The sequence below is a fragment of the Megalobrama amblycephala genome, linkage group LG9 (assembly GCF_018812025.1).
Source record: "Megalobrama amblycephala isolate DHTTF-2021 linkage group LG9, ASM1881202v1, whole genome shotgun sequence".
In the NCBI taxonomy this organism is placed as follows: domain Eukaryota; kingdom Metazoa; phylum Chordata; class Actinopteri; order Cypriniformes; family Xenocyprididae; genus Megalobrama; species Megalobrama amblycephala.
This window is the reverse complement of record NC_063052.1, coordinates 32,092,945-32,108,395: the sequence shown is the minus strand read 5'-3', so window position 1 is coordinate 32,108,395 and position 15,451 is coordinate 32,092,945. Positions and strand designations below refer to the sequence as shown.

General features: G+C 34.9%; 1 protein-coding gene across 1 annotated transcript in view; it reads right to left on the bottom strand.

Annotated features, from left to right (window-relative positions):
• Nucleotides 1-614: 614 nt before the first annotated feature.
• The window catches only part of LOC125275687 (H-2 class I histocompatibility antigen, Q9 alpha chain), a 37,410-nt gene continuing 22,573 nt past the window's right edge, over nt 615-15,451 (bottom strand). Inside the window, exons 3-8 of the mRNA XM_048202871.1 lie at nt 5,563-5,835; nt 3,458-3,745; nt 2,355-2,456; nt 2,184-2,201; nt 1,562-1,603; nt 615-1,480 (exon numbers count right to left, since the gene is read on the bottom strand). Of these exons, the coding sequence (XP_048058828.1) occupies nt 1,566-1,603; nt 2,184-2,201; nt 2,355-2,456; nt 3,458-3,745; nt 5,563-5,835 (719 nt within the window). The 3' untranslated portion in view covers nt 615-1,480; nt 1,562-1,565. The remainder of the gene's footprint in view (nt 1,481-1,561; nt 1,604-2,183; nt 2,202-2,354; nt 2,457-3,457; nt 3,746-5,562; nt 5,836-15,451) is intronic.

Sequence of the window (15,451 nt, the reverse complement as noted above, 5' to 3'; positions counted from 1 at the left end):
GAAGTTGTTCTAATTTAGCACACAAAAGTACACTATACTTAAAGTTGTGTTTTTATATAACTTAATTACAACTAAAATATACTTACTACAAAATTAGTTGTTTCAAAATAGCACACTTTAAGTTAACTAATCATTAACACACTTTAAATATACTACTAATTGGTCTTGCTGCAAGTATACTTAGCATACTTTTTTTCACTAGGGAGGGTTTATACAGAAAACTGAAAAGCTAATTAACAAGACACACCTGAACAGAAGTAACTCAATCAGTAACCTAGGAGACAAACAAGCAGGGAACAGAGGAGAATGTGAACTAATTAACAAACTAAAAGATTATGAAGCCGGGTGCACACTGTGCGATTAGTGTCTTATCTGAGCAGCTAAGCAGTAACTCTTCCTTCCTGTCTCATGGTCAGTGTGAGACTACACCTGGCAATCATTCCTGCAGTGGTGTATTAAGTGATTCTGATTTAAATTTAATGTAACTATAACTATAGTTAAGCATAAGTTTGTAATTCTCTAATGTCCATCTACATTTGAAGCAAAAGTTAATTAATTGATTCTGATGAAATATGAATTCTGTTATTTGAATAAAAGACTCTGATAGACAGACATTCACTACTTGCTCCTTTCTGTGAGGTTTCTTTATTTTTAAAGAATCAAAATAACATTACAATGTTTTGAAGGCAACAATATACAAAAACATTTATGTAACTTAATTTAGATTTAGTAACCTCAAATAAAGGAAAATATCTATATATTACTGTACTGTTCAGATAATAGTACAGTATCTTTAACATTACAATTATTTAACAAGAATAAAGAACAAGAATAGTACAGCTTATCATCTAAATCATTTAAAACAAAAAAAGAAGAAAATACTCAAATAGAAAAAAACCTTAAATCCCACACAAGGAATAAAATATGAAGCCTACATATTGATAGTTTAATTTAATTGATGGAAAAGACCAATTCCACAATTCACCCAATCTAGACCAATTTAAAGTTTATTTAAAGTAATTTAAATATTGCATTTAATAAACAATTTAATAGTTTTCAATGACTTCTTAACAGCCTGCCCCTCATTTATTTTTACATTCTATCTCCCACAGAAATTCCCTCTAGAAAAAAAAAAAAGATATATATATATAAAACAGATTGATCTTAGACAGAGAGGCTGTTGTACACAGGTGGTTACACTTACTGTAAAAACTTTATAATTTATTTTCTAATTTATTTAGTAACCTCGCCAATCAATCATTTGTATTCTTCTTTTTATGTGTCACTAAAAAGAAATATAGAAATTTTCCAATTTCAGTTCTGAGATCAACAATCAATCAATAATTTGTGTGTGTAAGAGAGAGAGAGAAAGAGATTTTTTGTGTTTCATGTTGTGAGAGTTTTTGTGAAGTTTTGTAAGCAGGATGGACAGCAGGATAAACAATTTGTTCAACTTCATCTCTCTCACATGTCTGGTCTCCTAAAATACCAAAAGAAACATTTTAAACTTCTTTCATTTCACATGACTGAGACATTTACACTGATAAATGAAAGCACTTACGTCTTTATGTACGAGCTGAGCTGTTGGATCCATCATCAGAGGCTACAACAGAAAACACAACATCATCACAACACACTGCTCATACAAGGCTGTTTAGATTAGCACAGCTGACAGAACATATTTACACAATATTATGTTTATGAATTTTACATTATAGACACATATTGCATAATTAAACAAGTATTAGTCGTGGCCTAATGGTTAGATAGTCAGACTGGTAACCCGAAGGTTGCGGGTTTGATTCTCAATACCAGCAGGAAATAACTGAGGTGCCCCTGAGCAAGGCACATAACCCCCGAACGCTCCCCAGGCACCACAGCAAAAAATGTCTGCCCACTGCTCTGGGAGTGTGTCCACAGTTTGCAGTGTTTGTGTGTTTGTTTGTGTGTGCGTGTGTGTTTACTACTCTTAATGTGTGTGCACTAACTGGATGGGTTAAATGCTTCAGACAAATTCCGAGTATTACCATACTTGGCCTTCACATGTCACTTACTAACTTGCTTACTAATTTACCATATAACTTCACATTACCAAAACATTACTTTTCAGATTTAGAATAATAAAAAAGTCATATTAACCAGTGCCTAATGAGATAGATTAGGAGACAGTATGAGGAACTTACCACTGACAGGTTTAAAGCCTGGAAAACAACCAGAGAGGTGGACTGTAAGTTCAGTAATTTAGCACATACAAAAGCATAACAGTATCCAAAATTTTGACTACAATCAGAAAAGAGCACACACATGTGAAACATAAAATATACTCAATGATAATATGTGAGTCTCTGTCTCACCTTTCTTTCTCTGATATACCAAATACCCAACAACACCAATGACAACCAACAGGATGACAGCAGCAACAACTCCAACAATGATACCGATGGGAACAGAATCTCCTGTTTGATCAGAATAAAATATCAGGCTCATTGACTAATCTGGTAATGTTGGAAACAGCAAATTCAATGCACTGAGTCTGTGATTGTGATGTCTGCAGTACACTACATAATCTGACGGCATATTGTCCACATGGCACCAAATATTAATAATAATACAGGCTGTAACATTTTAAGTTTTTATGCATAAAGCTGTAAGGTTGAAAATATCCAAAGATATTTTAAAATGAACAAAAACATTTGCTTTACTGTTTCAGCCCCCTCTCTCTTGCTACAAGGGCCATTTGGATGGCACAAATGTGTGATCAAGTGATCAAGCCCTATAGGCCAAGATGTATGTAAATCGGGGGTCTACAACTTGTCACACCTTTAGTACAGTGGGGGAAGTTTTAATCTTCTGTTTCAGTTTGAATGTCTCATAGGGTTTCAGTCACATGGTCAAGAAGGAATAAAAGAAGATTGTAACTGTTGCTCTGTCTCTTTTTACTCTCTGCTATTTTTCTGGGCTCTCTCTCTCTCTCTCTCTGTCTTTCTCTTTCACTTTCTCTCTCTAACTATCGCTCAGGTAATTTTTTACATACATGCTGGGTACGATTAATGGTATATGATTTTATCATCTCATACATCTATTTTGTAACTATTTTAAGTGTAACTATAATCAGATATTGTCATTAACCCTTTCAATTACAAATTATTTGTGCTATCTAGTTTTGATTTGGTATTAACTTTGAAGTGCTACTATTGCAATATAATATCGTCACACTATAGCAATGCCCTCCCACATATTTTGCTATTGAAACTACGCTTATTTCCGTCATTGGTATAAGTTGCAGTGGGTAGTAATAGACAAGATATGTACAGATTTCTACCATCTTGCTGATAACGTTTCTTTTGTCATTCTGCAACCCTACAGCCTGAACCTCTGTAGGCGAACCACCCTTACAAAGGAAATGATTTACATTAAGTATTTTTGGTTTCATGGTCTTCTCATCAAGACTCCTTACCAAAGTTAGTAATGATGTCATCCTCTGTCTTTCTGATGGTTTTGTCCTGATGTTCCACCACACAGCTGAACCTGTTGTTCTTCCACTCATCAGGTTCAACATTGATGGTGCTTGTCCTCTGAAAAGTTCCGTCCTCATTGGAAAGAAGTTCACCAAGATCCACATCCTCATCATGGTCTTGTCCATTTTTCTGCCAGGAGATTTTCACTCCACTGGGGTAAAAACCTGTAGCATGACACGTCACTGGAGAAGAGGGATCCTTCTGCAACAGAGACACCTGTGGAGAAACTGAGAAAGAGAGAGAGACAAGATGAAGAGATTAAACTACAGGCTCACACTACATGGGTTTTAGGCTGATTTATCCCCGATTTACCCCTCCTGACAATTTGAGAAACAATCTTGTCCAGGACCTTGGTAGGTTAAAATATTCTACAGGTTATCTGGTAATTTGAGGCATTTACAGATCAAAACTTAAACCTCCCGATCTGCTCGTAGACACATCAGGGCCTCCATGATAACATCAAACATGTTTGATATTTAAAATTTTAAAATAGGATGATTATGACTATGATTACGTCAGTACTTTTTGTACTACTCAGTACAATTGGCAATGAAAGACAAGTCTACAAGAAGAATGAGAAAGAGAATGAGAGAACTTTAGAAATGGCAACCGTGAAACAAGCTGCTGTAGGGATCAGTTGGACAGTGGACATGGAGGAACAGCCTGACTGCCTGTATAATGTGTCTTTGAAAACATACCTTTTGTTTTTTCTTACTACAAAGAATAAGCATTGTTACAGCAAGTTGTCGCATCACAAACTCCATTTTGTTTATATCCGCTTCCCCACGAGATCATGTGAGACCATGTGAGATCACGTGAGGTGCTTCCTCTGGCATGATAATCTTAATAATATCTTGTAGTGTATGATTGTGCCACGATTTTCAAATCTGAGTCTGTGCATGTTTGAGATTTGAGAGAAGAAATCTGTGAAGATTCTCCTTATGTGTGTGATGCAACCAGATTTCATAATTGGTTAAGATTTAAAAACTCCTGTAGTGTGAGCCCAGCTTAAGATACAGAAACAGAGATAGAAAGAGAAAATTGTGCAAAGACTGCAACATTCTATTCAAGTAAAACACAAAAAGTCTATATCGTTGCATTGCTCTTGAAAAACCTTTTCCATTTCCACTCTATTGGATACACACACACAAAAAAAAATTATGTCCCTGCAGTGGCTGCCAGTATCTTCATCTGCACAGAACATCCAGTGGATCCACACTAAAATGTTAATGATCTAAAGTTGACCCTTTGTTTGACTTTAGCATGTGTGCACAGTATAGTCTTAGATTCTTTTGGATTATTCTAATGGGGTAACACACTGTCCTGGCTACATGCTTATGTGAATTATGTGAACATTGTATCTGCTTAAGTGTTGTGTTTCGACCTGATAAAAAACTCCCATAAATACCCAACTATGCATGTTAATATACCAATAATCTCTTGAGGAATAAATATTTGCAATTTATTCTGAAGTTGCTGCTTTCTGGCATATGATCTGAATAAAGCCGCGCACACACTTAACAATTGTAAGGCCGATTATGAATGTAAATTGATACTTATGACTGATCGCACTCAAACGCGTCCAGTCAGAGCCAGTTGCGTTCAGTCAGCGATTGCAGTCGGTGTTCAAATTCCATGTGTAAGTATTTAAATCTGCTTCAGTCGCAGGAAACAATCACTGTATGTTGAGCACAGTCTTAGAATGTTTTAGCTAGTCGTTAAATGTGTGCTCGGCTTATGTTAGATGATGTACAGACACTCCAGTGATACACAACAACATATAACAATATATTTATACCATAAATATCAAAATTTGACACAGACTATCTCCTAAACTCCTATATGGGATTCACATCCTGCTATCCCTTAATTTTCAAGAAAGCAAATAAATGCAGTTCCTGGACATTTATACAGTGAGTGCAAATTATATGCACATATTACCAAACTTTTGGTAGCATACTATTGTTCTGTTTCCTGTTTGGAAGGTGAGGATTGTTATAAGTGCTCATTATGGAGTGAATATCAAAGCAACTCATATTCCCACCTTTTCTCTCCAGAGTGTCTTTGCCATAATCCAAATATTTCTTCAGCCACTCAATGCATGTGTTCTCCAGATATCCTTTCTCTTTTGCTGCATATGTTGTAGCCTCCCATTTGTGTTTGGTAATGACAGCTTGAGGATTAGCAGCAGTCCAGGTGAGGGTGTTCTTATCCAGGCTGACAAAGTCCGCTCCATCATAGCCATACTGATGGTATCCTTGAGTAGTGCCATCATCATTCAGCTCACAGCCGTACATCAGCTGCCACGTGTGAACACCTGAGAAGAGGAAACAACATGTAATTTTATATCACAGTCACAATTCCTCAATTCCTTTAATATAACCTTGAGACTTGTTGAATGAGCTGAAAGTATTGCAATCTTAGGTTATAATTTATTTTAAGGTGACGTAGTTACATTGTACTTTCGCAAATAAGTACTGAGTAATATTAATTAACTACATGTACTTACTATAGAGTTACAGTAGGTTTAGGATTTGGTTTAGGGTTAGTAACTTGCATAATTTACTGATATTACTATAGTAAGTACATGTAGTAACGTGTAACTACATCAGGACCTTAAAATAAAGTGTTGCCCAATCTTCTTCTTTTTCTACACAAAACCAAACATCCACATACAGATGAGTTATTATGGTGGAACTGGTAGATACTAAATCATACTAGCATTAAGGAGAAGTGAACAGATGAATATGATTTAACATGAAATTTGTATGAGTTCACAGCACCAAAATGTCTGCCAGCTGAAGGGTTAAAATGACAGTGTCCGCCTGTGATTCCATTCATTTTCTTTTTTAATTACTGTTGCTCTATATACAACTCCAATCAGTAACAGGAAATAGATTCATGACCATGATCAAACAGATGGAGGAAAAAACAAGACAACACACAGACACCAATTACAGCATCAATTACAAAAACGAGTCTTCACAGACCCTTTTCACATTCCCGGGTTTTGGAAGTGGAAGTGGAAGTAGTCAGTTGGTAAACATCTATAGTGGTGAATGGAAGACTACAGCAAACATGATTTTTGCTTTCTTATTTGCTCCAACAGCAAAAGAAAAATTCTAAGATAGCATCCAGCATGGATGGGTGGGGTGTGTGGAAGGGTCGTTGCTAGGTGTTGCTATGCGGTTGCTAGTGTATTCAGGGGGGTTGCTAGAGTGTTGTAATGTGGTCACTAGGATATTCTGGGTGGTTGCTTGGGTACTCTGGGTGGTTGCTAGGGTGTTCTGCATTGTTGCTAGGCGTTTGCTTGGGTGTTGCTATGCGGTAGCTAGGGAATTCTGGGTGGTTGCTAGGGTGCTGCTATGCAGTTGCTAGGATGTTGTGGATGTTTGCTATGTGGTTGCTAAGGTATTAAGGGTGGTTGCTATAGTATTGCTATACATTTGTTAGGGTATTCTGGGTGGTTGCTAGGATGTTGCTATGTGGTTGCTAGGGTATTCTGGGTGGTGTCTAGAGTGTTATGTGGTTGCTAGGGTATTCTTGGTGGTAGCTAGTGTGTTGCTATGCAGTTGCTAGGGTACTCGGGGTGGTTGCTAAGGTTTTGCTAGTACCTATTATCACGTATCTAGCATGTTTCATATACCATGCTAGTTGATCATTTATGTATCCACCTTATTCCTGACTAGCCTACTGTGTTTTGAATTATGGGCGACACTTACAGTTTGGAGAACTTCCATTCAAAAAGACTAAAATAAATAATTTCAAAATATAAGCTTGCACCACAAATAATCCTTATCCGTCAGTTTGACTGAATGATCTGTCAATGTTCCTTCATGTTTTATTTTCAAGCATCATGAAAATAATGTAACGCTTGATATTTCAACGCAACATGTTATAACAAGAATATCTATGGCAAGAGCTTATTTCAGTCACTTTCTTTTCCTCATGATCATTTTCTTTTTTCCTTTGTATTCTGCTATAACAGTATTAAAATAACAACATATACTGCACATTTGTGGTCTGTTCTCCCGATTTAATTTACGATATATCCAATGAATTCACTGGATTGCACAAAGAATCTCTCATCGTCTTTCTCCCCAAATCCTCACATCTCTTTCCAGGTTTGTTTTCACACGGATGCTTTAAATGTAATTGTCTCCTCTTTTCACTTCTAATAACAGTGTTTACTGGAATGTTTCTAAAGCAAGTAAATACAATTTATTATCTGTCAAAATGACAGAAAGCACTTTGAAATATTATCACGCAATGCTGAAGTTAATGAACATTTTTGATTAAGGCAACGTATGTAACATTATACAGCCTACCACAGTGATATTTAACCCGTCTGTATATTGCTGTGGAAAGAATTGTGCTTTTGGGGTTATTCATGGCCTGTTGAATGTAGCTACTTTGTTGATGCTTTTACACTTTCAAATTTCCTTTTAATGTCTGCTGGTTGAACAGTGAGTAGAATAATGTCATCTCATTGTGATCAGTTTTTTTAAAAAGCATATTATTGCATTCATAGACCCATAATTCCCACAAAGCTTCATGGGGTGTAGGAAAAAGGTGGACGGACGGACATCTGAGAGATTTCTGTCCCTCCACTGAAAATCTATTCACCCAAAACTCTAATGTTCACAACGTTCATAAAGAGATCGTAAAATAAATCCATATGAATTAAGTGGTTTAATTCAAGTCTTCTGAAGAGACACGATTGCTTTATATGATGAACAGATTTAATGTATGTTTAATGAATAAATGTTTTATTCACATTTATACTACGAGGCTGTTGAATCTGATTGGTTGACGAATGTTCTAAGGTGAGCAATTATTTTCAGGGAAACGCACGACTAAAGTAGTTCCAGGCATGTCTTGACCACACTTCGCCAAATGATTTCAGTTATTTCAAAAGTCCTTTCAGCCTACAACCGCAAAAGAAACAAAACCCACAACAACACCGACCAAGCAAATAAATATAGTAAACAATAGTATAAAAACGACAAATTATGTTTTATTATGTACGGAAAGCACATACTCTCTTTCTACCGCTCTCTCCCACTCAAACGCACACACACGCACAGAAGCATGTTGTCAGTGGTGCTCTGACAATTTTATCCGTAAAATAGTTTAACAACTTAAAAGCTACATGACAGTTCTCTTTAGTGATGTAATAACAGCTCTGTTCTTGGAGCAGATAAACAGTTTCGCTATTAGTAGAGATGCAGCTGCTTAACACTGTTGAGAGACACACAGACTCAGGTAGACCCTAATTCACATACACTTTCTCTCTCTCTCTCTAATAAGTACATTAGTCTGCTATCAGTGGCTGAAGCCTCCGTTACTAGCTCTAACATGACATTTTGGATTTAGCAGTGGAGGCTTGGGATTAGATGCCTAAGAAATTAGCCCCACACACAAGAAAACCTGACAAATGTCTTGAAATACATCATCTGATTCTGAACAATGTTTTGAGGTGTGGTAACTGTAGTATAAGTGATGTAATTAAGTTTGGGCCGTTGAATTATTGAAAAATAATTTCACCTCGTGACCACATTACCACCTCGGGTGTGCATTATTTTTCTAATAATTCAACAACCCATCGTCAATTATTCCTTATATAAACACTGATCAGCGAATACATAGACAACTTAAATATGGTAAACGGAAGCTCAAACCAAACTTGCTTGATGCATGAAAACAAACTTCACTGGTTCTTGTGGAAGAGACTTTCAATAAAGCGACAGAAATCTCTCAGATTTAATTAAAAATATCTTAGTTTCTGTTCCTAAGGTTAACAAAGGTCTTATGGGTTTGGAACGACATGAGAGTGAGGAATTGATGACAAAACTTTCATTCTTGGGTGAACTAACCCTTTAAGTTTAGAGGCTGTAGAAAATATCATTAGCTCAGTATAAAAACAATAGAATCTAACGTAAACTCTATGTGATGGACAAAAACATAACACACATAATGGCGTGTATCTGTTGATTAAACGCTCACTACAGATTTCTGTGAAAGAAATGAGTGAATTGTTGTCGGTTCAATCAAACACAACAGTCAGAGCGTCTGCTAACAGAAAGACCAAAACCCTCATGATTCAGAGATCTGATGCTGTGAGGATGACGGACAGCTCTTGTTAAAGACACACATTAGGAAGAACGTTCTGTCATAATAAATGGTACTTAAATCTACAAAGAAATGTTGCCAAAAGTAGTATTGTTTTTGTTTAGTATGTTTGTTGATTCTAGTTAGGATCAATTATTCTTAAAGAATTGTTAATGGATCAGTTAATGAACTGGAACTGTGTCTGAGAAACAAAATAGTTAATTCTTTACGATCCCCGTCCCTGTTCATCTGTTTTCCTTCTTTTACACTCTTGTATCCTTCACTATTGTTGTATATCAGCACAGCATCATATCATCTTTGTTCTATTATTAAGGTCTGTTTCTGAATCCATGCTCTGGGTTTGTTTAGTTATATCTGTATGCTTAGCGAGCTTCTGTTGAGTAAAGTCTGACCAGAGTTTGATTATTCATCTCGTCTTGTGTTTCTATCATGCATCATATGGCAGACATCAGAACTGTATAAACTGATAGAGACGGTAAGGACAGTTTCCTGACAGCAGAGAACTCTGAAGTGACCGACTCAGTTTCCTGTGATGGGTAGGTTTAGGTGTAGGTACGGTTTAAAAACCATTATGCCTATGAAATGTCCCCACAATTCATAAAAAAAAACCTGTGTGTGTGTCTGTTTACATTTGAATTTTTTGACAGTTGGAGTTTCAGTTGGAGTTTGAATTCTGTCAATGTAAGTCAATGGAATGTTTGTGAGTTCATCATCTGCTGAAAACTGTCTGGTCAATTGACCCTTTGCCGGAAGTTTGATTGACAAGCGATCTAACCAATCAGAACGCTGAATCCGCCATTTTGTCCGACACAGCAGTCAGGAGTTAGAAAATTAACCTCGGTGGAGTTAAACTTGAAAAATGGTGTGTACTGACGTCTTTCCGCGTTTGAAACAACATTCATTCTCATGTTCATTCATGTTTATTTGATGCTATAAATGGACTAGTAGGAAGAGATGATCGGCTTACGAGCCTCTTGAGCTGAGGCGCTACAGCAATCTGTCACGACCATGGTTACGACACATTAAAGACCCACAAAAAAACTACACAGTTTGAAAGCTGGGACTTTGTTTAATATCATAAGTAACCTGCTCTGTCTTGTCTGTCGACATGTTGTCAATATCCTCTTTGCTCTGCGATGTATTTTTCACTCTGTGTGGTGTGACAGCGCCACGGCTTGTCGGACAAAGCAACAGTAACTAAGGGGGGCGGGTCTTTGCGAGGGGTCAATTATATTTATTCCAGGTTAGATTATATATTTATGTTAAAAAATGATGTGGTAAGAGTAAAGAGCTGTGAAATTTGACCAATAACTGTAGTAGATCATGCAGTATAATGGAAATGGATCTTGGGAGAAAACAAGGATCTTCAATATGGAGGTTTAATAATTCTCTTCTTAGGGATAATATTTTTAAAGATAAAATAATACACTGTTTTAGAAATTATATAGAGTAATAATAATGGAGAAGAGACAGCAGTTATATTGTGAGAGGATGCTAAAGCCACAATTAGATGGGAAATAATAGCAGATGATCATGGAAAAATAGAGAAGTTAAACTTAGAAAATAAATTTAAAAGTTTACAAGAAAAATAAGGAGGTTCATGAAGAGTTAAAGAAGTCTTTAGATAAAATAGCAATTGCAGATATTGCTATAGAAGAACTTAATGTAAACTATACAGAAATATTATGATAATAGTGCAAAATGTCTAAGAAGTCAGTCTAGCATTTAAAACAATAAAAAAAAAAGAAAAAAGAAAAAATCTGCAATAATGAGTATAAGGGATGAAGGGTCAGTTGAAAGAAAGGGAAAGTTAGAAATAGTTTTGTGTTTTAGAGATTATTTTCCGTCTCTTTATAAACCAGATTCTGAATGTTTGGATACAGTAAAATTAAAAATTATCTGAATTCTTTTAATCTTCCTACAATTACAAGTCAACAAAATAAAGTGTTGACCTCTCCAATAACAGAAGAAGAGATTTTAAGAGATATTAAAACAAGTTAAACAGAAAAATGTCCCAGTAGTGATGGATTTACAAATGAATTTTATAAAGAATTGAATAAATTGTTGTTCCCAGTATTGTGTGAGGATTTTAACTGGATTAGAAGAGGATGAGTGACGGACAGGAACTCGTCTATTATAACCGTAATATTACAGGAAGAGAAAGACCCTAAACAATGTTCATCTATAGACCTGCATCCTTGTTAAATAGATCAGAAGATCTTCACATCAATAATCACTGCTAGACCTGCTGATATAATAAAAACAATACTGAACTCAGATCAGACAGGATTTGTGAAAAATCAGGTATTATTTGATAATAAGATAAAAGAACACTAAATCTTATTGATTATGAGACTAAAACTAAGAAACGTTAATGATGACATAAGATGCTGAAAAAGCTTTCGATGGGGTCTCACGGCACTTCATCTCTGAAACTTGTGAAGCATATGGTTTTAACCAAAGGGTTATTAAATTAGTTAAAAATATATATTCAACTGAATGCAAGAGTGAGAGCCAATAGAGTTCAGTCAGAGAATTTAGCATTAATGACGACAAGACAAGAGGATCCTTTATCACCTCAAATATTTGCTTTATGTATCGAGCGCAGAGTATACGAGTGAATTATTTAATAAAAGATCTTAGTCATTTCAAAAAGTGGCATATATTTTTAGAAAATGTATCTGGGATGAGGGGAAACCAAAAGCAAAACTAACGGTTTTACAAAATAGTAAAGACATGGTGGGTGATCATTGACAAATTTGGAGTGTTATTATTACGTAGCCCAGATTAAACCAATGTTGAGCTGGATGCAGTGGATAATATATCAGTGGAAATGTATGGAAACTGGGTCACGTGATGCAGTTAGTACATTAATATTGTGTGGAAGAAAGAAAAAGGTGAATACTAGTTATTATTGTATAAGTGAAACTTTTAAATGTTGGAGAAGAATTTGTAAAGTGATGAATATTAGTGATCATGAGGTTTGTTTAAGAGAAATATCAAGAGATCCAGATTTAAACCAAATACTTTTGATGATGTTTTGAAGGTTTGGACTGGAAAAGGACTTGAGATTCTGTCAAATTTATGAGGACAATGAGATGGAGACGTTTGAGAGCATACAGGAGAAATGTGTATGTCTAGGACATTATTTTACAAATATCTTCAAATAAGAAGTTATTTAAAGGATGAGATTAAAATAAAAACTTTAGATGATTTTCACCCTCTGTTGTGTTTTATGATTAAAGTTAGTAAAATTAATAGAGTAGAAAACTTGATAGGACAAATAAATAATATATTCAAAGAGATTAAACATACGGGTTTATATAATATTAAAACAAAATGGAAATTGAATTAGATAATAAAATAACAGAAGAAGATTGGAAACAAAGTTTAAAAGAATATTTAATATCTACACAATCTCCATATTGGCAAAAATATGATTGGAAAATCATTATGTGATATTTTATAACTCCAGAAATATCTTCCAAATATAATCATTTATGTTCAGGATGTTGGAGAAGCTGCGGTGAACTTAAAGCTCATTACACTCATATATTTATACTTGTAAAATAATAAAACAGTTTTGGACAGAAGTAATTCAGGTAATATAATAAGAAATCAAATATAATAAAGGTACAGGTATAGGACATATGCTACTGAGTGAAGATGAGTTATATTTATCATGAATACTGAGAATTACAGTGTTTAAAACAATAACAGTTTTGGAGAAGACAAGAATCCCCAGATTTAAATGATTGTCAGATTTACTCTCTAAAGTCACTCCATGAGAGGATAACATAACATTAAGAGCAAAAGTAACATTTTGAAAAGGTAAAATCAAAGTATATACTATAAAATAAAGGAATCATATATTAATTACCTCTTTATATAACCCTGCCTCTATTTTAACTTATTATTTTATTTATTTAATATTATTATTAATTGGTTTAAAATAATATTATTTGAATTACTCATTAGGAATTAGGTGTCATAATAAGAGTTTGACATGAATATGTGAATGTTTAATTTTTGTGTATTTCTTATATTTTTTTGTTTTCTTTTTTATTTCCTATTTTTGTATGTAAAAGTGTTTAATTGTGTTTGTATTGTTATTGTTCTAATTATTATTTATTTGTTTATTCTTATTTATTTATTATTTATTTTTATGTGCTGGTGATGGTATTATCACAAAAGATGAAAAAGTGAAAGGAAGAGAATAAAAAAGGAAAAATGAGGAAAAACTATTGGTGAAAAATATTAAATCTTTAAAGGAAATGTTCATTTGTAAAACTGTATTAAATGAGCTTGAACTGAAAGACATAATAAAGTATATAATAAATTAATAATCTTAAATAGGATATCACACTTATTAAACTCTTCTCACTGTTGAAGAGTGATTTTACCGCAGTAACAGAGTAAATCAGCAGCACTCGATCTCCTGGAGGAGCTTCATCCTTTTATCTTTTCAAGAAATCAACACAAAAATAACAACCGGCTCTATATTAATTAATGTATTATTAATTATATTTTATTTAATCATATGTATTTTAGTGAAATAATTGTATAAATAAGTATAATCAATCATTATTATTAATGTATATTTTATTAATTCATTTGTGTTAAACTGGTTTGTTGTGGTTTCTGCTCAAAAGATGAGAGTGTTTTAGAAACTGGTTTTGCTCAGCAGAACAAAATCAACAGGAAACACTGATCACAATCATTAAGAGCTTCAGGATGGAATAATAATAATAAATAATTAATCATCTTACTGAAAATGACATTGTGTGTTAGATTCCTGTACAAATAGTTGTACAACATGAGCACACACACACACACACACACACACACACACACACACACACAGTTACAGATCTTCACAGAGGATCAGCTGATGAACGTACAGTAACCATGGAAACATGTTGTGCTGTTGTAGCAGTTCAGTGTTCTGCATCAGCAAAGTCTCTTTCAGAAAAGTCATTTCACTCGGTGGCCATCTTTGAATCGCCTCTCAGCAGGGGCACGTTCAAGCTCAAACCGGTGCGCAACGTTTTGCTACGGTTTCCGGGTTGAACGACATGTTTCCTGGAAACGGTGTGCAACAGGTTTGAGATACGTTTTCTCTTGTTTGGTGGGTGTGTCAGAAATGTCAGCCCAATCAGCGGCAAGATGTATATAAACCACGCTGTATTAAAGAGACAGCTCGCACAATGGATATTAATGTAACATATAAATACTATACTTATATATATTGCTATTGTATTGTGAAGTGACACTTTAATAAACTTTTCTATACTCCTCTGATTATATAATGGTAAATATTACAATACCATAGCACAACAATAGTGATATATCAATAATGATAAGCCTAATACTCAGGAGGGAAGAAGTGGATTAGCCTATCCTTGACCTGAAATGTTTGTCTTTTCATCCTGAAATGTGAGGCAAATGTTGCATCACAATAATTAGACAATTCCATAAATCCCTTCACTCGATTGGGATGTTCTCTTTTATTCTGGACGGCAAGGGCAGTGACTGTAATATTGAGCGTATTTTGCAGTATTAAACACGTATTTATACCGATTTCATCAGGCTCTGAAAAGTCTTCAAAAAGAACACAAAGAATGGCCTTCTCAGCTGCCGTAGTGTCAGCACTTGTGTCATCAGAACGGGGTGTTCAACGCACCACCGTTTCCGTTTAAAAAAACGTTTTGCAACGTTTTGTCGGGGCTGAACGCAGCCCAGCTGTTTCAGTCATGTGACTGCAGCTCCTCTCTCTTTGAATGAGGAAACATCAAATTCTC